Below are 22,459 nucleotides of genomic sequence, written 5' to 3' on the forward strand. Positions count from 1 at the left end.
ACAGACACGACAATAATAACGTTATACATATATTTATCCTTGGCTGACATAGAAGAGAAATAAAAAACATTTAAAAAATGAAACTGCAAGTATTTTCTCAGAATTTTCAATGGAGTGATACCTTCTTTAAATATCCTCCATCTAGCCTGGAATTTTTGTGAATGAACAACCATAAATACCAGTGCAGCTCCTTACTGCACACTGTGCTTTTTAAAAAATTACATAGTCAGACCCTGAAGAACTAAATTGTTGCTTCAGGAAATCGTCTAATCAGCCCAGTGTCATTCAAAATGTGCACAAAACACAGACAAAATACATCTTCTCTAACAAAGAATCCCATACATTTTGATCTTCTCACCAGGTTCAACATGACCTGTCATTCCAAAGGTCAATTCAGCCTATAATCACTGATTCAAGGCAACCTAAATTCTTGTATAACTTGATGGGAGAAATATAACACTACAGAAGCTCATGTCAGCTGATTCGCTTTGATTGAAAAACAATCCATTTGTTATTCATGCCTGGCAGAGTTGCTTCAGGACAAGGATGCTTTGAAAGTCTTTTAATTCTTAACCCAATTCTATAAGTTTTCAGGGCAAACAGGAAACTATAAAAAACCCCAAAGTTGTGAATATTTGTAGTGAAATAATTTTAAGTCCCACAAATACAAGAAAGAAAACACACATTTTCATTCAGAGCCTGGGCTGAGATACTAAAGCTTCATTTGTCTGAACCACAGTGAAAGCTAACAGTCATTTCTGAATGTTAATATAAACCACTGGTATCCGAAATAGATGCACCCCACTGATGGAAAAGAGCAAAAAGGGGATGTATTGGGTTTTGTGGCAAGGTTTGGTAGTGGAGCAGGCAACAGGGGTGGCTTCTGGGAGAAGCTGCCAGAAGCTTCCCCTATGACTGGTGGAGCCAGTGCCAGCCAGCTCCCAGATGGATCCAGCCCTGGCCAAGGCTGAGCTCAGCAATGATGCTGGTGGTGATGCACTGTAAAGATTTTCATGTAGATTCAAATGCCAGCCCCAAAGAGCAGGGAAAGGCTGACCCAGAGAGTGCACATGAAAGAACATGAAGGTGAATCCTTCCCTCAAACTGCAGTTTAGAGGAAAAAAAACCAGCAAGTGAGAAGCAAAACTTCGGAGTAGGTGATATTTTATAAATAATCTGCCTGATAAACTCATAGAAAAGTGAGACAATAAAAGAACATAAATGTGTCCAGCAGACAACCACCTCCTAAAGACGACATTCTGGCAACCTCCAAAGGTTTTGGAAAGGCATCAGCTCAAATTTGCTTCAAAACACAGTTTCAGGCTCAAACTTTCCTCTTGCCCAGGATTTAATTTTTAACAACAAAGAAATGTAATTACACTTGAGTTAACAGTAGTGTCCCCGTTTCAATTTAGTTCTCCTACCAGAATAGTTACATCCACCGTATTTTTCCTACATACTACTCCGTATCCTGCCATAACCTTCTTGTCTGAACACCAACCTTCCTAACCAAACGGGCTCACTGCTCTAATGCTTATTTCACTTAACATCCTTGGGCAAAGAAACATGATCTGCTGTTCCAGGAAAGCAGGTAAACAGTGCTCATCTGTTATTAGATCACACGTGAAAATAGCAGAAGGTGTGTTACAGAAAAACAGTTCACTTCTCTAATTATGTGCCTTGAAAACAGTCACACTGTATGCCCAGAGAAATCTGTCAGTAAAATACAGCTAGACTGTTTATACCTGTCTGCCCAAGTGCTGGACGCACAAGGTTAAAAAATTCAATAAACAACGTAATACATTAATGTTCAGTATTAATTAAGCTAAATAGGACAAGGAGCTTCCCCCCCCACCCTTATATGGAAAGGAATAATTTCTGACATTAGTCATGCAGTACATCTCCTAAAAATTATCTAGATCTGTAACTTATTTGTCTATTAAACCCAAGAATTGAAAAAAAAAAACCCAAAAAACCTAAACAACCCAAACCCAAAAAACCTCAAGGAAATGGATAGGAAGTCACCTTTTCTGTTTCCATTATAGATAAGAGTCTCTCTTGGTATTTACATCATTATGTAAAATAGATTTTTCCTAATTCTACCAATTATTTTGGACTGACCTCCTCTTTAACAGAATTTATAGTGGTTTTACTGCACTTCTGCTCCTCTTTATTGCGTATTAGCATGTTCTTCTAAATAGCTGGGAAAAACACTTGGTGCTTTACCATCTCAACAAAGAAACACAAGTCACCTTTTCCTTGCGTTCAAACACATGAGCAAACAAGCTGCAACTGCTGGATTATCACCACATCTAAATGCAGCAGTTACCTTACTTAATTTATCTTCTAAGGTAAGATTCCTAACTCATTCTTAATTAATATTACTACTACTTATAGCAACAGACTTATGCAGTGAAGTCTAAAATACAAAATTTTCTTTTGAAAATCCTTGAGTCAGGGTAGATATTTTCAACAGTCCTGTAATTTTTCCTTATCTCTTCTTATATAGTGATGGTAAACCAAGAAAGACAATTGCAGGGAATATTGGGAACTAGGTCAGTGAATCCTGTAAGACATAAAAGGTGAGAAAATTGGGAAAAAAAAAGAAAGAAAATCAACTAAGATGACAGCAGCTGTAAAAACCAGTGTAAAGAATCAAATCCTGGAATGGAAGAGAGATTAATTGGGTTGTATAAAAATATAAATGAAATAAGATGCTAAGATGGACATCATTCACAGATTTCTATAGCATAACCAGCCTTCATATATACAAGGTCTGCCTGCCAGTTCAAATGCACAAAACCTTTTATAAAGCAAAACTTGCACCACCTCAGCCAGACCCTGTCCCGGTTTCAGATTTTGTGGTGGTTCACCTGCTTTCCTAGGACATCATCAAACGTCAAATCTATCCTTATGCTACAGAGTATGCAAGCTAATGTTTGTTTTTTGAAGACAGGGTGCAAAAAAAAAAAAAAATTGCAATCTGAGGGAAAAAAATCTTTTTCTATAAGCATCTTGCTTTTTCCCTCTCAACTTACCAAACTCCCCTAAAACCTATCTTACTCCATTATGTCAGTCAGCTTACTCCCAAGAGGTAGATCCTGACACATACACCTTTAAAGCAAGGTATAAAAACCACATGAGGCCATTTTCAAAATTAAGTTTCACAGTTGGGGGTAATTTGCAAGTGTTGTTTTAAAATCTTATAAACAGGTGCACCATGGTAAAAATGTGAAGGGTGTCTGCAGGACCAGTAGCTTTCCTTCATATTTTGCATTCTGTGGAAAAGAGGCTCTGCTCCCTGCTGAGTCAGGTCTTAGTAGGGAGTGAAGTGTGTTCTGAAGGCTGTTTATCCACTTCTTTGGTCCTCTGCAAAAAGCTCCTGGAGAGCTCATCTCTCAGGGTACCTCTCCTCCCTGCAGCTCTCCTGGACTTTGAAGAGAATAAGGTTTCCTTCTATGTGGATTTCATTTACAAGAAGAGACTGATTTGACACGGTTCCCCCCTTTTTTTGATAACAGTTCTGTTAATTTTTATTTCCTCCACCTTAGTTAAATAGTTCTTTCTACTTCCTATCAACTGCCACCTACCTTCCCCTTTCCAAATCTCATTCTTTAAAAATAAATACCTTGCTAAGCTTTTTAGGTTCAATTTCACTTACAACTTGTATTGCAACATAGCACCCTTTTAGACTTGTGTTGATAAGCACAGCTCCCAAATGCTGATAGGGCTCCTGTGGAACATTTTGGGCAATGATGCAGAAGGCACTTAAGATCCTTTACATGTAGGACATCAAGATTTTTTTTGTGTGTGACTAGATTCAGTGAGGATTTCTGTACAACTGGTTTCATTTTATAGATTTGGGAAGAAGAACTACACAGAATCACAACATTAATTTTAGCTTTAGTTAAGGTCTGTTTAATGTGAAGTGCCCACTTTACACTGGCAGACAAATTACCAATGGGGCAACTAGAGAATGCATGAATGATAATGTACAGACAAGCTTTTTATTATTTATTCATAGAAAACAGTGGGTTTTGGTGTGCTGCTTTGAAAAATGTTCAAACTAGTAGAATATAATGAAAGCACAGTGAAAATTCTATTTCATTAACATTTAATCATAAATCGCTCTTTAATATAAAATATAAAATAAAAGTCTGTCATAAGCACTTAGGTGTAGGGAACGGAGAAAGTCTGCAAAAAGGGGAAAGGAAACATTGCAGTGGGTTTCACTGTTCCTGTTATCTGTCACTTCAGAAGAAAAAAAAATAAGCAAAGAAACAACAGTCTCCAGCTAAATCTCACAACTGGTCATGAAGAAACTGCTTGGATATTTCTCAAAACCTTACATTTTGATGGCTAAAAGTATTACCAACATCTATGGACAGGGAAACAATGATTGTAGCAAAATCACAACAGCTCAAGAGCAGCAATCTTACCCAGGACACTGCTATCCAGTTAAAAAATAGTCAGAACTTCAAGCTGCCAGAGCAGATTCAAAAATCTTTTCCATGAAATATCTATTACCATGTTTATTGTATAACAAGTATTCTCAAATTCCCCTTAGAGGTATATAAGAGTGATGCACAAATAACAAGCTCTTACCGACTACAGATCTTCAAGACTTTTAGGAAATTAGATCTTTATAAAATACTATAGATTATGTCCCTTTTTGAGATCTCTTGTCAGAGGGGTCTTATTCATTACTCTACAAATACAAATGCAATATTATACTATCAATACTGATTTGAGTAACATCAGTCAATTAGCAGAACACATCTGTGGACACTGAGGACACAGGCTGCAACATCTTTTAGGTTCAGACAACCTGCACATCTCTGACAAAGAACACAGCGATTCTGATTGGGGACCATCTATCAATCACTGCTATCTGTGAGATTTAGTGCCTTTCTGATACCATAGTATCTTCTTCCTTTAACAGCTCTTTCTTTCCCTAAAGAATGGTCCACCACCTGAGGAAGAGCCCATACCTGCAGCCCTTTACACATTTCAGTGTCAGCAGCTAGAAGATCATGTTTGACTCCTGTCAATAGTAGTCCTAAAAAGCTAAAAAAACTGTTCAAAAACCAGAAAAAAAGAGCATCAATTACACTATTGTGACTTCTTTCTCTCAGCCATCATCAAAAATTCTGACAAGCCAGCCAAGCAACCAAAACTCGATATGTTTTGCAATAAAGCAAACAAAAAACTCCAAACAAAACAAATCTAAAAGCACCTTTTTATGTGCTTTGCTTATATCCCAGAGGCTGCTCAAACAGCCAGCTCTGCAGCCTGCTCAGGAAATGAGCATTTAGGCAACACAGGTTTTCCCAGAGGCAAGATTTTTTTAAAGGAAAAGAAAGCCATTGGAGAATGCCTTCTTTAAGCAGCCTCCTCTGTTTTACACTGATGTGGTTGGAGCATAAAGCCCCCGTTGATCACAGATGAGTTAGGAAGGCTGAGGAGAGGCAATCCTCCAAGCAGGCAGGTTTCAAGCTTGAAATCAAGCTCCTTGTTACCAGGTCACCTTACCAGGCATTCTTCCACTGACTTTTCTGCTGAACAGTATGGCTGCATGTGGTAAAGAATTGATGTTGTGGGCATGAAATGATAAATTCGAATCAACTGCTGAAGGCATCATTCAGGAATTGTGGGCCATTATCCCCTAACACATCTGGGACCCCAGAGTGAGTGACCTGTGATTCACAAACATGTCCCTGTGCCACATGCTGGGCAACACCTCAGTGATGAGTCAGCGGTGGTCTATGAACAAAGAGCAGAACTTCCCACTTAACTGGAGCAGATGAAGGGCAAGGACTGGATCTCTTGGTATCAGTCCTTTTCTTGCTTGTTGTCTTCCCTGACTCCTGCCCATTACTTTTGGATATCTACCTTCAGAAAAGGCTTCTATTCACTCCTCTCCGGGCAGGTTGGTTTACCTTTGTACAGCTCTACCTAATCAAGACAATCACTGTAAACTACTGGCAATTCTTAATCTGTAGCTTTCACTAGCATTTCTTCTCTTCCACATCCTCTGAACAGATATAGTCAAGTGGAGTAACTCCAGAAACAAAGTCTTTATGCTTAGAGGAATCAACTTTTAATCAACTTTTGTTGATCTTTCACTTCCAGAAACTGCTTCAAAGACTTAAAGAAGAATCATCCTATTTCTTGTTGAAGTGTATTTGTAAAAACCCAAACTATTAATTTGTCATTGGGTTACACAAGCTTTAAGATTCTGTATTTTTTCTTTCAGTCTTTATCAGAACTCCTAAATCCCATCTCAATCCGACTTGCAATTCTGATTTTCATCTTGTGATCACACAGATAATTTATTTTGTATGCCTAATGCTCCATAAATGATACTCAGCCTTATCACTTCTAACAGCTGAAAGAACACCCAACTCCACCAATTAGCTGACATATCAATTTCCTGTAACATCTTTCCAAAGCAACATTCCATTATATATACAGATGAAAGTTCTCTTGAAATTTTGCCATCACTTTGTCCAGCAACCTACCATCATCTTTGGGCTTATTACATTGCAGCAGAGATGCTGATACTCCATGGCTACAGGTTACTTTATTGCTAAATCTGCTGTCGTGCATTTGTTTCCTAGAAATTTCCACCTAAGGCTTCCAAATAACAGCTTCCAGTGTTTGGACCTTTCAGAAGAGGATTCAAGTATTTTGCCTGTCTGCTTTTGGTGGACACTCAATTTTGATGAGGTAAGAACGCAATACAGAGGTAGGTTAATCAGCAACCCTTGGTCCTATTTATTAAGGAAACTCTTTGGCATTTAATTCAAAGCATGAGAGCAGTTCCACAGCCTTCAGAGACACAGAGCCATTTTCCAGATGATATGGTTGCAGAGAGGTTACACCGGTGCTGATGCGGGTAACTACTGTCATGCTTATCATGCTCGTCCCTTTATTAGACTTCAATGTGTGTTTTTAATCAAAAGAAACTTCATCAGGAATTTGTTACATTTCAGTACATGCCGATTTTGAAATACGCAATTATAGTTTGATACAAGACTGATTGACTGCTCTATGCAGCACAGGCAATGACAGACTTTCTTAACCTTGTCCAGGGTGCTCCTTCACAGCCTCTGCTTTTATTTGCCTGTATTTTAACCATGCCTTCCATTTCAAAGTCTGCTTTAGGCTGACAAAATTCAGAAGGTTCCAGCTGAACCCGGAGTTCAGCTGGATGCTAGAATGAGCTGCAAATCCCACTGATATTCCCACTGTGCATTCTGAGTGCCTTAGAACAACAAATACTTACAAGTAAGTAAAAATTAGACTTATGGTGTTTTAGTGTCCAAGAGCAGCAACAACAGTTATGACAAATTTTGGTCTTACTATTGTGATTTCCCATCATGACATTGGAGAAAAAAGAACTAATATTAACATTTGTGAACAAACAGACACTACAGAGACAAGGATCCCAGAAAACCTTATACATGCAATTAGCATTTTTTACATTCAGTGGAAGTTTTCTATCATAAGCCATGGAAAATAAGGCTTTGTGTGAACATATGAACAATGAGTATAAAATTAAATGTTGAATAACTGTTCATTTCACAAATACCTTCCACCCAGTGTAACATGATAGAGAAGTAATATAAAAATAGTTTGCGGTTGTGCAACTAAACCCCTTAATGCAAAGTATAAGCAAAATGGCTCAAGCAGCCTTAATATGATGATTTCTTAACTTGTGACCGCTTAGCCTTTATATGTTTATTAATGTTGAGATTTTTCTTATTCCTGTAATTACTAGTAGATACTACACAGGGAGGAAGGACTTCCTTCACCCCCAGGCAAAGGGCATGTGACAAAAGGACCGTGCAGTATTCTCAAAGCTCATTTGTATGGGGTTGGAATTTCTCATAGCCTGGGCTGCCATTTTTCCCACTTTATGTTCACCAGCTCCCTCCTCTCTCTGCAGCAGCATGTGTTTGTGGTAGTGAGGGACAGATGCTCAATCTCAACAAAGATCAATGTGGCTCCAGGGAGCACTGTAGCATCTTTTCCCTGATATTAGACTTCACTATCCTGAGGCTGTTCCTATGTGGCAGCTTATCGGGTTGCCAGTCTGTCTTTAAGATAGCTCTCTTTATCTTGTTTTTTTAAATAAGAATGTATATTTAAAAGACATACCTGTCCAATAATAAGAGGGACTACAACAGTCATAAACAGCTGCGAGAATATGGATGTAAAAGGCACAGAGGAGGACGATCCAAGCTACAAAATAAAGATATACCATTAACATTGCACTTTTTCTTAGTATCTGCAAATTTTATACACAGATATCACACATTAATATGCATTTTATTTTACACATATAAACTGGGAACTATGTGCACTGGAAGTAGCTGCACATGTTTAATAGTTAAGTCACAATAAAGCATTCGGTGTTCCACAAAACAGAGCTAAACCAATCTCTGATTATTTTATAACTTAGGGTAATATTTCCATCAATATTCATTTAATTGAAAACCTGCTACACATATATGCCAAGTAAATTATATAAGCATTTGTAGGATGATAGTCTAAAGAGACAGGGAGTGAATCCTCCTAACTAAACAGTTAGCTTGACTTACTTTACCATTTATATAAACATCAAACAACAGAAGTCAGTGTAGTTATTTCAATAAATAAATGAAAATAATGAAATAGTGAAGAAAACATTCACATGTTTTATTTCAGTGCTGTCTAAAAAGAAATATACTAGAAGTATAGAACTACTCTTTTGTTAAGACAACTGAACTGACAGTCTTAGTTTTCAAATAGTTGATCTCTCTAACAATTATTGTAAATGCTACAAGTATTGTTCTTTAAGATGCTGGTAGAAAACAGGAGCGCACAAAGTCAGTGGGATTTTTGGAACCTGCTTTAGAATGCATAGGAAAACATACAGTATTTTTTACATTCTGACTGGACTTGTTTTAAGCTAAGTAATTGGAAAGTTTCCTTTAATGTAATTTCACACCTCTTTAACAGTAATGGAACACACATTAAGAAACATACACTAAGGAGACTGAATAGCATTGTCAGAGCTCCCGTAGACAACCACTTGCTTCACAATGAGGCAAAGGACACAACATCAAGGTTTTCACAGATCCACTGTATTTTATATTTTACGCTTCATTTTAAAGATTCTCAAAATGACAACAGAATACAGAATCTTTTCAGCACCATCTAAATGATGCTGATTTCTAAAACATTCCTACAGACATCATTCACATGAACGATACTTTTCACACTTACCTTCCTTTCCAAGCTACCTTCATGACAGACAAGGTGATCATGCAATCTAGTAACTTTTTATAAACCTAGCTTGAAAAATCAACACATGGCTATACAAATGGGTTTGGCATAAAGCAAGATTCTTCATAAATGTGAAGAACACAAAAATCAGAAATTCTATACATTGATGCATTTTAATTTATGCAGAAATGTACCACGGCGCTGCTTTTTTGTACCTGTACATTTGTACATGCTCTGCTTGGGAAATGGGCGAACACACCTGTAGGGGATGGCTCTGGGCAAACTGAGCTTGTGGTGCAGGCAAATGGCCTCAGATTTCGTATGTCCCTTGCTGAATACATTCTGGGTGGAGAGTCTCAGGAGGAACATACAGGATCTGACTGTTTCCTATGTGCTATCTGAACTGGAAACATCAGCTAAGACTCAGTCTGACCACTTAACAAATTAGAGCATCTCGTCACCATCACCTCCAGCTTTAATGATGTGGGCACATGAGAGGGGACCAGAGGATGATGCCACAGTGGAGAATTTTGGCCTGCAGGTAGGGCAGAGTGAGCATAAATTTCCCACAGAGTCAAGAGGGACAAGTAAAATCTTGCATAGGAAGATTCATATCACCCACAAGTACCCAAAGTCTGGCAGTGCAGCCACATTCCCAAGGGACACAGGGCACTCTGAGTGTTTCCCTACAGAGAGCACAGACCTCCATCATCCCACTCACGATCTCCTTGTTGTTTTAATTCTTGTAAGAAGCTTCTGAAATTTTAAAAGGTTCTTAGTTTTCCAAATGGTATTTGGACTTATTGTTATGTGCTGAGGAGCTAAAAGCATTACTTACTGTGTATTCCAGGAAGCCTTTTCAAGTGAAAGTGAAGATTTTTAAACTTTAAAATCTGCCTGGGCCACAGAGGAGTCAGTCTAAGCAAGCCAGGACACTTGAGCAGCTTCACAGAACTACAACATGTTGGCACTGACTCCTGTGCTTTTCCATAAAAATGTTGATTGGACTTTGCTCACTACTTTTTAAGTTTTATGCTCAGTGGATGCATAATCAGTTTCTAAGTCAGGAATGAAAAACTATTCAACAGACTGCTGAAAAAGGCATAGTCTTGCCAGCTTAATAAAACGTTACTTCAAACATAGTGTCATCAAACTGTTGGGAATTTTTAAGCACTTTGTGTATATATAAGGATTTGTTCTGCTTTGGATGTGGGGCTTTTGCTATTTGTTTTGTTGTGTTTTTTTTAGATAATTACAAACTGAATTAAAGGCACTGATACTACATGTTCAAACAGACTTCTAAACTTTGTTTCTCTTCTGTATATTTTGACAATAATTTCAGTGGGCTACTTTTTTATCAAAATCTATCTGTTTGATTATGTCTATCAACTCTTGTATTACCTTACCCTTAAATCCATTTCCTGAGAAAGACACAGAAGATAAGATACAGGCTGAAGAGAAGGCATGAACTTCTTAATCACACCAAAAAATAAAGACATTTTAACCCAGACATACGGTGGCTAACCACAAAGATACTAAAGAACCCAAAGCTAATGGTGGGGCCAGGGCCTTCTCAACATTTGTAGCATGAAAACTCATCAGGCTCACAACTCTAAGTGTCCCATGGACTCGCAGACATTGCCTGGGCTCTGGAGTTCCTTTGAACCATCTTTTGGATATGTTTGCCATGCTTGTTTTGAGAAAGAGAAATGAGAATTGAGGAAACAAAAACCTTGATATAATGTTAATCAAACACACTTACAAAATGTAAATAATATTCTGTCTGAATGAATAAATAGGATTTTGCTCAGGTTTTAGTTGGATCAATCTAAGCTCTGTGCTCCATTAGCTGTCATGATAGTTTCTTTTTAAGAACTAACTATCTAGATGATGTGCATTGCACAGAAGTTAGTATTAGGCTGATTTTATTAGGCTGAAATTATTAGTAGGCTGATTATCTTTGGCTGCCCTCCTTGTTATAATAATCTCGATGCCTAAGAATGAACCTTTCTTCAATGGCAAACAGATGTACTGTAAAAACTGGCATAAAAAAATCATAAAATCAAACTGCTGATTTACAGCTGAAAAAAACCCACCCCTACCTGATTGGAATGACATATGGAAGATAAAATGCACCACTTAATGAAAAAGGAATCACAAATTTCATGCCACCATATTGTCCATGCTTGTTTAGGAACATTTTTTAAAGTCTGATATTGTGAAGAGATTGTTACACATCATTCTGGAGAGCAGCATTTCAGTTAAAGGTTTAGTAATAAACCATCCCTGCTTTAATGGACTCACTATTCAAGAAAAGACCCTGAAAATTCTTGATTAGCAAAGGATATTTTTTACTTAAATAATCTGAGTGTTTTCAGCAGGGTAACTCAGATAAGCAGAAAGATAATTCCAGGCAAATCTTCCCAAACAATTCTGTCACCATGCAGTACTTCAAACCTGACCTGCAGCATTCTTGCTAATTTAGTCTAAGGCCTTTCTTCTCAAGAGACGGCCTGTTTTATAAAAACCCAACAAATAATTTAGTGGGTTTCTTTATGAGTTTGTGGTATAAACACTGGATTATCCTTAATTAAAAGGCTATATTTAACTGGCTATGATAAAAAAAAAAAGAGTAAAACCCAAACTTTCTTGCATAAAAACAAGACAATTCCATCTCCCAGACTAGACTGTCTCCACAAGCCAGACACTCCATTCTCATCTTTCTGGCTGACCAAGCAGGTATCCCAGTGAGTGTTCCCACATCCGCACTGCCATGGACTCAGAAGAAACACATCATCCCAGTCCCACCAAATTACAGCCCAGTGACACATGTGCTGCACACATTGCGTCCACTTTGGAGCAGGCTGTCCTTTGGGGCAGCTTTCACCCTCCCAGTGCTCTCCTGCAACTAATGCTTCCTCAGGTTGTGTCTTTGTGCTCTTCACACACCATCAACCAGCTTCAGCGTCACCAGTTGTTGAGCACAGAGGAGGAAGTGAGGCAAGGGTGAAAAGAGGGCAGAACCGATGGGGAGGAGAACTACTGGCTGCTCATTTACATAAGATATTCAATTTTAAGCTTTTATGTTCTAAATTCTGGTGGAAAGGTCTGGCTACTCTGACACCCCCTTTAAATTTTGCATTCAATGCTGTATTGTCACCGCTTCTGGTTCCCCTCATCCTGCCCAGATCCAGCTGCCTCAGAGGCCTATCTGGAAAACCCCATGCCCCAATCCCTTTGCATACAGTTGGGGATGGTAGGCCACAGAACGCAATGCACTTTTGGAAAAGAGGTGGATGGCATCCAGTTTAGTGATGAAGGGCAATGAACAAGAGTTAGCAGCTGAACAAAGCCCTCTCTTACTTTGGACTCCCTCCAGAGCCCTTACCCTGAGCCAGTCGTGGCAGCATGTTACAGGACAGCAGAAAAATAACCACGTGTCCCTCAGAAACCCAGAAATGGAAATGCTGTGATGGGAACTGCCATGGGCAGTAATGATGCTGAGGCTCTGGGAAGCAGGGAGCACTTGGAAGAGTGCTGATGTCCTCCTGTGCCCACAGTGCCCAGCTCCAGATTTCAGGTAGGAGGTGGAAATAGGTCATTCCCAGATAACATCTAAGCAGAGCTGACAGGTCACTGGGGTGTCCTTCCCACCCCCCCGCTTTACAGGCAGTCACACGCACAGCACTCGGATATCTCAGAAAGGCACAGAAGCTGTGCAGGAGATGCCAGCTCTCAGCCACTGACCCACAGTCATTGACTGGTGCTGAAATAATCCACCTGGAATGGGTGGAAGGGAAGGGGAGACATCACTGAGAATGGAGTTTCTATAGGACATATTTAAATTTGAAAATAAAGGTTTTAATTACGCCTGTCAAAAACTGCAAATTGTCTCTTGCCTCACAAAGGGGTGAACAGAGATGGTATCCAATGCTTTGGACAGTCATGTATTTTATCTTTCACTATTATTCTTAAAAATTAAACTTAAATCCCCCAGTTGTGCTAAATAACTATATATATATATATATATATTGCAAATTCTTGCATATTCTATATGCTTGTGTGGCTGTGGGAGTTTATTTGGTAAAAATGAAAAAGTATCTATTTATACTCTCCAGTTCTGTTGCCAAATAAATAAAAAAAAAAAAAATTAAAGTTTCACATTCAGAAGTATGCAAAAACAAAAGTTGACCATCTTGACTTTTTTTTATTTCCTAGGTTGGGCAATGGTAATATATATTTCAGGTTTCCCTTGTTAAAGTGATCACATATGCCTAATCCCCTTTGGGTTCCCCTATGACACATTAAATACCAAGCCAATCCAAACACACCTGTGGATTTTAAAGCCATTTATAGAGCTATAAAAATAACTATAGGTATTCTTCATCTGAAATACACCAGAGCTACTCTTCCACTTAACTGTGGTGCAATGATCTGGAGGGTTAATGTACAGAAACAAGATCAAGTTTACAACCCAGAAACACCTAAATGGGAATTAGATTAATACCCTTGGAGATCAGGGACTTGAGGACTAGCATCCAAAAACTCTGCTGCAAACAAGGGCCTGACTAGCTGGAAAGACATAGATTAGTGAATACAGGGTAGTTAAGAACTATGAATATTATTTATCCGTGAAAAAGAAAACTGTGATGCACCAGAAGAAATAAATCAGTTGAGATAGGGGATACTGAGACATTGCACGAGGCCTGGATAAGCCCTCGGTGAAGCAAATTGCACAACTGTGCAGGATTTGTATTACCTGGGCTGAAGAAGGAATTAAAACTGGAGCCCGTGCACAAAACACCTCAGATTAAGGGATTTGTTTTATGAATTCAAAGATTAGAAATGCATAGCTTGTTTGGCCTAGCTGACTGAAGGCTGGCAAAGAAAAAGTCAGAACTAGAGTGATAAATTTCAGAGAAGTGCTATTCAGATGTATAACACTGGCAACAAAGACAAATGGATTACATACACATCTTTAACCAGTACTTACTGGAAATGAGTTTTCTGTTCATCAGAGACACAAGTTTCTAGTACTGCAAGGGTGGAGGGAGAGCAAAAATCCTTATTTTTAGGTTGGATCATGCTCAGTTCTGAGGTGAATTGCATAGCATGGAAAAGAGGTGGATTGGGTGAGTCAGGATGGGATTCTCCTGGTAGCCTGTTTCTATGATCCTATTAAAGATGTGTTGTTAACTTCTGCCCATGTTGGAGTAGGTTATGCACTTGAAAGGCTCCCCCAGTTGTTCATAGATGAAAATCTCAAGAGCAAGAACATGTAGAAAAGCACCTAGAAAAACCCACAGTATTTTGTGTGTGAGTCAGGAACAAGAAGGGTCCCTATTATTCTGTTACTTGTTCCAATTTAAATAACAAAGCCATAAAAGGTGCATGTGAAAAAAGCAATAAAATTATTAAGTAAATATTTCCCAGCAGTCATTGAAAAGTTCTAGTTAATTGTAAAGAGTTTGGATCACATCAGAGAATTTTGTTTTCCCAATGATTAAAGAAGAAAGGAAACAGTGAGGTAAATAACCAGGTAGAAATAACAATGCACTTTAAATCTTCCACATGAATGAGTTGATCTGTTAACAGCTAATGTACTGTGCTGCTCCCCCTCCCTTCCCCCCTCCCTCTGTAATCAGCCTTTTGTCACATACCAGTGAAATCCATTAGCTGCAACTTCCTTATCAACTTCCAAGGCTTTCCAGCTACTAAGATATTTGCATATTTAACGATTCGTTTGACTGGTATCAACTCTCATTTACCAAGTGCTTGAGAAGAAAAACAAGGCGTAGTGTGTAGAAGTTCTGTTTAAAAACAAAAAGGTACTGACAGCTCCTTTCAATAAATTAATTCAGATTTATGTGAATTAATGGGACTGGAGTAGCCTTGGTAAAAAATCTGAGAAGTATCAACAACTTTTGGACCCATATTTTAATTTAAAGATTGTGAATACAAGTGAAAGCTCTTCAGCATTTAAATCAGCTTCTGATTTCACTCACTTTATTTATTTCACTTTTCTCTGTGCTACTTGCACCAAATTTCCTTCACTTGTCCACTCCTGAATTATTTCAGCAGGGCTACCTTCTAGTACTTATGACATCACCACTACAACACCAACACAAAAATAAAAACTCAGAAATCAAGAACAGGAGCAAGCTGATAAAGCCTTGGAAAGATTCTATTTTGACACAAATGTCATGGTAGTTTTATTGGCAAAGGAGCTAATGGGGGAGTAATGTCTGACAGTCACACAGAGGGCTTGCCAAGTGTGCCTTTAAAAATACACATGAATTTCGTATTGGGTCTTTAACTGCTCTGCAGGCATGCTTTGGAAGAATGTTAAGTATATAAAAATGTAAAATACTGACTTATCTCTAACGTTTTTGATGGCTTTCAATAGAAGTGCGTAGATTCACACACTTAAGACTTCTGCTACTTTGATAACTAACCTTGGAGAAAACAAAACTTCTTTTTCTGCTTTAAAAATTGTCATGATCAATCTGCTGCTCTCTAAGTGTGCAAAGTGACAAGAGGGAGATGGGCAGCCTCACTCTCAGAACGCTTTGGTACACAGCCTCCTAATCATTGCTAACGAAGCATTGCAGAATGCTGCAAAGAAACATCAAACAGCATAACCTCTTGCTAACTTGAAACTAATTTAACTTGCTTTGTTTCTGCTCACTACACATATGAGCTCCAGTTATACACAGTTTATGGGACATTGGCCATTTGTAACATCTTTGCTGGGAATATGGCATATTAACTGTTAATAACAAGGGTTAACATGAGGATGCTGATATTGTTAACATATCTGGGAAGAAAGATTCAATTAGGCAAAATGTTAATCAGAGGTATCTGTGACAAAGTCAGATATTCTTCATAAAGTTTGTAAAGTTTAGCTAAGCATCCTCATACATCCTCAGTCCAGTAATTACAGGCACAGTATTTAAGTCTTCATTAAATTAATCTGAACCTCTTAGAATATTAATTTTGAGTAAGCTTTACACCAGAAGTTTCATAGCAGAAATACACTTTTCAGAAATGTAACTGACTTCCTCTTCAACACCATTCACTTAAGATGATAAATTATTTGCATTAAATGCATTATTTATTACAGCTTCAACATGCCTTTATCAATGTTGTTTAGACAATTTATATTTACATTACTAGGCAATTATGAACAAAAAGACAGCTCAGAACATTATATTCTCTGGTGCACACAGGGCAAAATATAAACAAAAACTGCTACCTCAGGTTAAGCTATATAACAAAAACAAGCTAATAGACAACAATGTATTTTATTTCTGGCAGCACTAAAGGTATTTTATGCACTGTACACGGGGAGAATAACAAATATGAGCACTAATGCAACAGAGCATTCAGACTATCATAGCACAACTCGGTGGAAGAGTAAATGCTTGCAAGTACCAGATTCAGGAATTAAAATTCGTTGATGATGTTGATTTGAAAGGCCCATGAATAGCATTCAGCAGCTCAGCTCAGTTATTATAGAGACAAATGGAAGTTTTATTTTGGAAGTTGAAAATTCCACCCGGTATTAATGAAGTATTAAGGCTAAGTTGCAAGACTAAACCGCTGAATGGTTCAGAGAAAGAAACCCGGACTTTTCTAGTCCATGTTTCTCATTGCACAGTAACTCCACAGTACCACATGAAATGAGGAAGCTGCAGGTTGTAAGCAAGCATACAAAAACATGTGAACTGTGTGCTTGAATCCACTATGTGTTCACCAGGCCAGATGCATCAAGGAAACTCAGACAAAAACTAGAGAGGTTCACATGAAAAAAAGGGTTTCAGCAGTCCAAACCACAGACTGTCACACGACATGGGAACTTGGGTTGTGCACATTCAGCTGTCCTAAATACCTATCACAGAATAAACTGAACCTTCAGAGAAGGCAGACCTCATTTAGCAAAGTGTGCTGCAGGGCTGACCAGAATACTGCTCTTTATCTGTGAAACCCTCAACAAAGACCTCAAGAAGTTTTAAATATTTACATAGCCCAAGAGAAGTCCTCAAGTTTTGGGCTCTGTGACAAAACCCCACAGTTCTTGTAACTCCCCTCATGCCCAGACTAGTTTGTTTATCACTCTGATGACAAAGCAATTCATGTGTGTATCTTCCTCAAGAAGAACAAGTCCAAGTCATGTTACAAACCACCCAATAACTAATGGGAATTTTACACACTTCTCATACAAATGTTTCCAGGGCTGGTAGGATGAACAGAGACATAATTTGCCTTCCTGTTCTTGTACACATGAAGTTTTACCACCTCCTCTGAGAAGTAATAGTGAAAACTGCAATTGGTGGGGCAGAATATCTTGTTATCTGCCTATAAAGACACCAAAGAACTTTATCTTGCTTGAAAATATATACAGATCTTTCCTTAACATCTCAGTTTCTGCAGAAAATACCCCTTTTGACTATTCAGTGCACCAAACTCAGTGAGGTAAAGCATGGGGAAAGCTGCCAGTGAGCAAAAGTAAAAAGAGCTGGAGTTTCACTTAGAAACAAGGGCAGAGGTCTCTAAATGAATGCCTGTGGAAGAAACACCTTCTACATACAAGAGAGAAGAGGACTGGAAAACAGTGAGGGAGACCATCCTGAATCAACATATTCAGCGCAAGAATAACAAAACACCTGTCTTTTTTTAAAGGAAGGTTATCTTTTTCAACCTACAGTAAGTCTATGGTCCCAGGTGTACTGAGAAAGCTTTGCTGGTGTGTATCAATATATACAATATGGTCAAAGCAGTTTGTGTGTAAACACAGCTACATCAGTGAGTTACAATTTGTTCTAGTAAAATAAGTCTTCCCACACAGTTATTCTGAGGCAGTAGCTGATGTTACTGCCACTCTCACAGCACTATTTATCCCAGTTTATACTGCTTTATTTGTATATAACCCATATGTTGCTTAAGCATCCCTGCTATAAACAGTGCACCCCTTGCATGCCACTTACAAACTGTTTCAGGCCAGCTTCCCACTTCCCCCCTTTCCAGTGTGCTGACTTACATACAAAGCCATCAGTAAGACAAACATAAAAGAAAATGCTTGTCTCCCTTGAAATTCTGGAAGTGCTTCAGCCTATATTCCCTACTCTTCACAAAGACACAGCTCTCAGCAGCTTGCATCACACCACACCAGCTATGCCAGCAAATCCTCAAGCACCAAGACTTCCTATCTGACCAGATTTACTAAACACCACCACCCACCTGCAAAAGCCTCTCCACTGCATTTATAAAACATGAAGGTAAAGCTTGGTCTCCTCCCTTTCTCTCTACCACAAGCTGCCAGGATCCAAGGCCCTCACTGAAGGGTGACAATTGAACTAACAGGAAGGAAGGAGCATTACATTTAGTGGTGCACAGGGGCTCCAGTAATCTGTCTTGTCTCTACCACAAAAATACCCATGAGTTTAATTGCCCAAAAGCAAGGCTCTGTTTATCTGAGTAGTGCTGTTCCAGTTGTTCTCATCCACTTCAGATCAGTGCAATCCTGTCCAGATCCTGCAAGTGAGAACTCTCCAAGAGCTCTCCTAACCAAGTTACCTCCTTACCTGGCACGTGTTTGTATTTTACCCAGCCTGACTAACAGCATATGATTTTACACTTCTGTAAGAGCAACAGCTTTTGGTCATCTTAGAATGAAGTGTAGGTGGTGTTTGCATACACTATGACACATTTTGATGGCCTTCCTGGGAGGCAGCTAATTTCAAATATAGACCAGAAAAATCTTCTTTATTATTTATGCATTGTGAAAACCATCCAAACTTGGATCTTAAACATAATGTCTAAAAGGTGCAAGATTACCCAGTAAAAGATATATTAATATCATGATACTTACAAAAAGCAAAAGCAGAAGTGGAGTTATAACAATGCCCTGGAAGAAACAAACAAAAACAGTCTGTTAGTCAGGGAGGCAGAAAAAGCTTTACTTGCTTAGCTTAGTACATGGAAATACACAAACATCATTTAACATAATAGAAATTAAGTAATAAGCTCAGCTTTGCTCTTCATTGAGCATGTTCTTTAACATTTATGCAGCAATCATTTTATAAACTACACTCAGTACTAAGTACCTTTTTTTACCTTTTTGCCTCTAAGTCCCTCTGTTCTAAAATATACATTTATTCTGATATACAGAATATAGCTCATTTATTTTACAAAAAAACCCCATATTAAAGCTCTCCCCTCAGTGTGCTGTATCTTAACTTCACTAAGAAACTCCTCCTTAGGGAGAGACTTGATCAGGTCCCATGGCACCCAGTCCCAGGTCCTCTTCTGAGCAGAAGCTGCATCAACGGTGATGAATTAGGTGTCGTGACTGTGTAATGTAAGCAGATATTCCCCAAGGAAATGAGCTGAGATCTCAAAACTCATTTCACTTGATTAGACTTCATGTCTCACTGGTAGAAGGCAAGTCTTTCATCTAATTTAATCACACAGGACCACCTCAGTTTTCCACATCCCCCAGGCAGATGCAAGCAAAAAGATTTGTTGTCTTCACTGACAAGGAACAGGTTTAAAGCGGATGATAGGACAAAATAGAGGATTTTAAGTTTCATGAAAGCAAATCTTAGAATGAATTGTTTGGGTTGGGAGTTAACATGACATGCATCACTTTCATAGCTGCAAACAGCAATTCCCCATCATCCTTCTATCTGACTTCAATATTTTATTATTGCTCAATAAAATGATTCCATCATTTAATGTATGCTAATTCATAGAGCTGGCTCAGAACTTCTCTAGACCAGGACTATTCTTCATCTAGATAGGTCACAAGAATAGCTACCATTTCAGCTATTCACAAACTTTATTCCTAAAAAAAATTTGGACAAAGGTCCAAAACATGCTCACATTTATCTAAAAGGGTGCTTATTTTATGTTTTATTTAGCTACAAGTGAAAAACAACTGAAGAAAAAACCCTGTTGTCCCCTACTTTTCACTTAACTTTGAGTAACATGGTTTTACTTCAATCTCTTGGAAAAAAATATATAGAAAAAACCTGAAACAACTAGTTTTGTATTTACTTTCTGGGTCCACAAAAAATCACAGATTCAGATAGACTATCAGCCACAGAGGGTTCCTATTGTGTTCCTAAAACAAAATGCAACAAATAAATGCCACAAATTATAGCAGACAGAAAGGATCAAGGAGGCAATAGTTAAGCTGTGCAACTTAAAGCCTCTGCAGAATTTAAAAATATATTTCAAAATAAATAATATATGCCATGTCTGACTGCCCCACAGCCCAGATATCCATAATAATTTATCTTTTTGCAAATGTCACAATTGAGATAGATCATAAAAGACTGAAAAGAGAAGTAGAAGCAGTAAGAATTGCTTCAGGGAGTCACTCGCTATTTACAGGAGGTCTAGACCAAAATGCAGATAACAGATATGAAGAAATATAGGTGTTCAAGTACAGCAGCTGGAGAGAAAGAAACAAAAGTTGGGGAAGGGAGGAGGCCTCAAAGGCTGAATTGACACTTGCATACAGCAGAATCTGTGAGAAAGAACTGACTGCAAGATCTGTGTAATGCTGGGAAAACACAGTCACTGCATCAGAGTGACCAAACCCCAGCTTTTAGGGATAGCTGCTACAAGTACAAGAGCCAGACCTTGCCCTTCTTCCCCTTTCCTGATTGGGAACTACACTGCACACCTCAAATGCTACCAGACATTACCAAGTGCTTGAGTGTTCCCTTAGCCTCCTCTAATTTTGGGATGGCAGAACACCACTGCAGAAGGGTTCCACCTTCAGGCTTTCGCACAAGTGAAGAGGAGCATGGATGGAGCAGGAAGTGATCCAAAAGCATCCCATACTCCTACTGAGCACTGAGTGTAGGGAGAAGAGAGCACAGTGCCAGCTTCAGATCACAGCCAGCTCTCCTCTGAACCTGAACAAACTCATTGATTCAGCACCATTAGCTATTTCTTATATGCTTCATGCCTCAGCGTGGTTTTACATGTTACCAAAAAAAGGCAAAGGTAAAAAACCAAACCAAACCAACCTTTCTCTCTATCTTGTTGATAAATCAAGATTACATCCTTGGGATTGGAGCTGTGACTTGCTCTTTAATTACTTCAGAAGCTTGCTGATATTAACACAGTGGACAACAGCCACTGCTAAATCAAAGCATGTGCCGCAAAAGGAAACTGCCCTCCTGTGACAGTAACACTTCTTGTAATTCTGTAAGTGGGGAACAAGAGAATCTTCCTATACATCATAAAGCGATTCCTGAATGAGCATGCTGCAAATCTAGCATTCAAAAGGTCAATTTTAGCAATTTGTTATTAAATTTTGCTAATTTACTTGCTATTCAATTTAACCTGGTGATCTTAATAATCAGAAGTGGGTTTCCCATTGCCTCACCACAGAAAGGATTTACAAGGTTGAACTTTTCCATTTGCAACACACACACGATTCCCTGGGAAGCTAAACAATTACCTGACAGAACAGACGAGTTCATATTAAAAAATAGCTGCTGTTCCTGAATCAGAGTAATTTGATGTTAATGTTTTATTTTGATAAGGAGTGCCAGTTTGAAAAAGCACAGGGTTTACATTAAAACCAAAGGGGTTTTTTTCTTCAGTCAGTAGTGCAGTGGTGGCTGATGGTTTGCAGGGGCAAGCAAAGCACGAGTTATTCAGGGAGGGAACCTCTGTTACCCATCCAACTGGTGGAACTGCTAAAGAACAGACTTTGGGGGTGTAAAGCCTATCTACAGGTTAACCTGAAAACACTGATATGCTTTTATGAGCTGAAGCTCTTCTCTTCTGGTTCCTCCCTCAGATATGAAGAAGGGCTTACCTGACCATGGTGTATGTGTCTAACAAAAGGCATTACCTTTCCCTGCACACAGCACCTTGCTTTGACACATTACCTCTTCTTTAGGAACATGCTCCTCAATGTGCTCGTGAGCATTATGTGATGCATCTCAATCCATATCCACTAAAGAATAATAAATAGAGCACTTTGAGTCTAAAGCCTACTGACAGAAAATACAGGAGACAGTTTACATTTTGAAGGTAAAGCCCAAAGTCTGATTCACTAAGAATAAAGAAAATGTGGAAGAAAACAGTTACTTCAGAGCCCAGCTCACTCTCCAGCAGAGGCTTCACAAAGATGAGAATATTCTGACACTGGCATTGTAGC

General features: G+C 38.6%; 1 protein-coding gene across 2 annotated transcripts in view; it reads right to left on the reverse strand.

Moving 5' to 3' along the window:
* The window catches only part of SLC10A7 (solute carrier family 10 member 7), a 146,488-nt gene that overhangs the window by 34,826 nt on the left and 89,203 nt on the right, over positions 1 to 22,459 (reverse strand). For both annotated transcript variants that reach the window (XM_038134375.1, XM_038134376.1), the window contains exons 6-7: positions 19,145 to 19,180; positions 8,164 to 8,247 (exon numbers count right to left, since the gene is read on the reverse strand). In XM_038134375.1, coding sequence (XP_037990303.1) covers positions 8,164 to 8,247; positions 19,145 to 19,180 — 120 coding nt within the window. The remainder of the gene's footprint in view (positions 1 to 8,163; positions 8,248 to 19,144; positions 19,181 to 22,459) is intronic.

The sequence above is a fragment of the Motacilla alba genome, chromosome 4 (genome assembly GCF_015832195.1).
Source record: "Motacilla alba alba isolate MOTALB_02 chromosome 4, Motacilla_alba_V1.0_pri, whole genome shotgun sequence".
Taxonomy (NCBI): domain Eukaryota; kingdom Metazoa; phylum Chordata; class Aves; order Passeriformes; family Motacillidae; genus Motacilla; species Motacilla alba.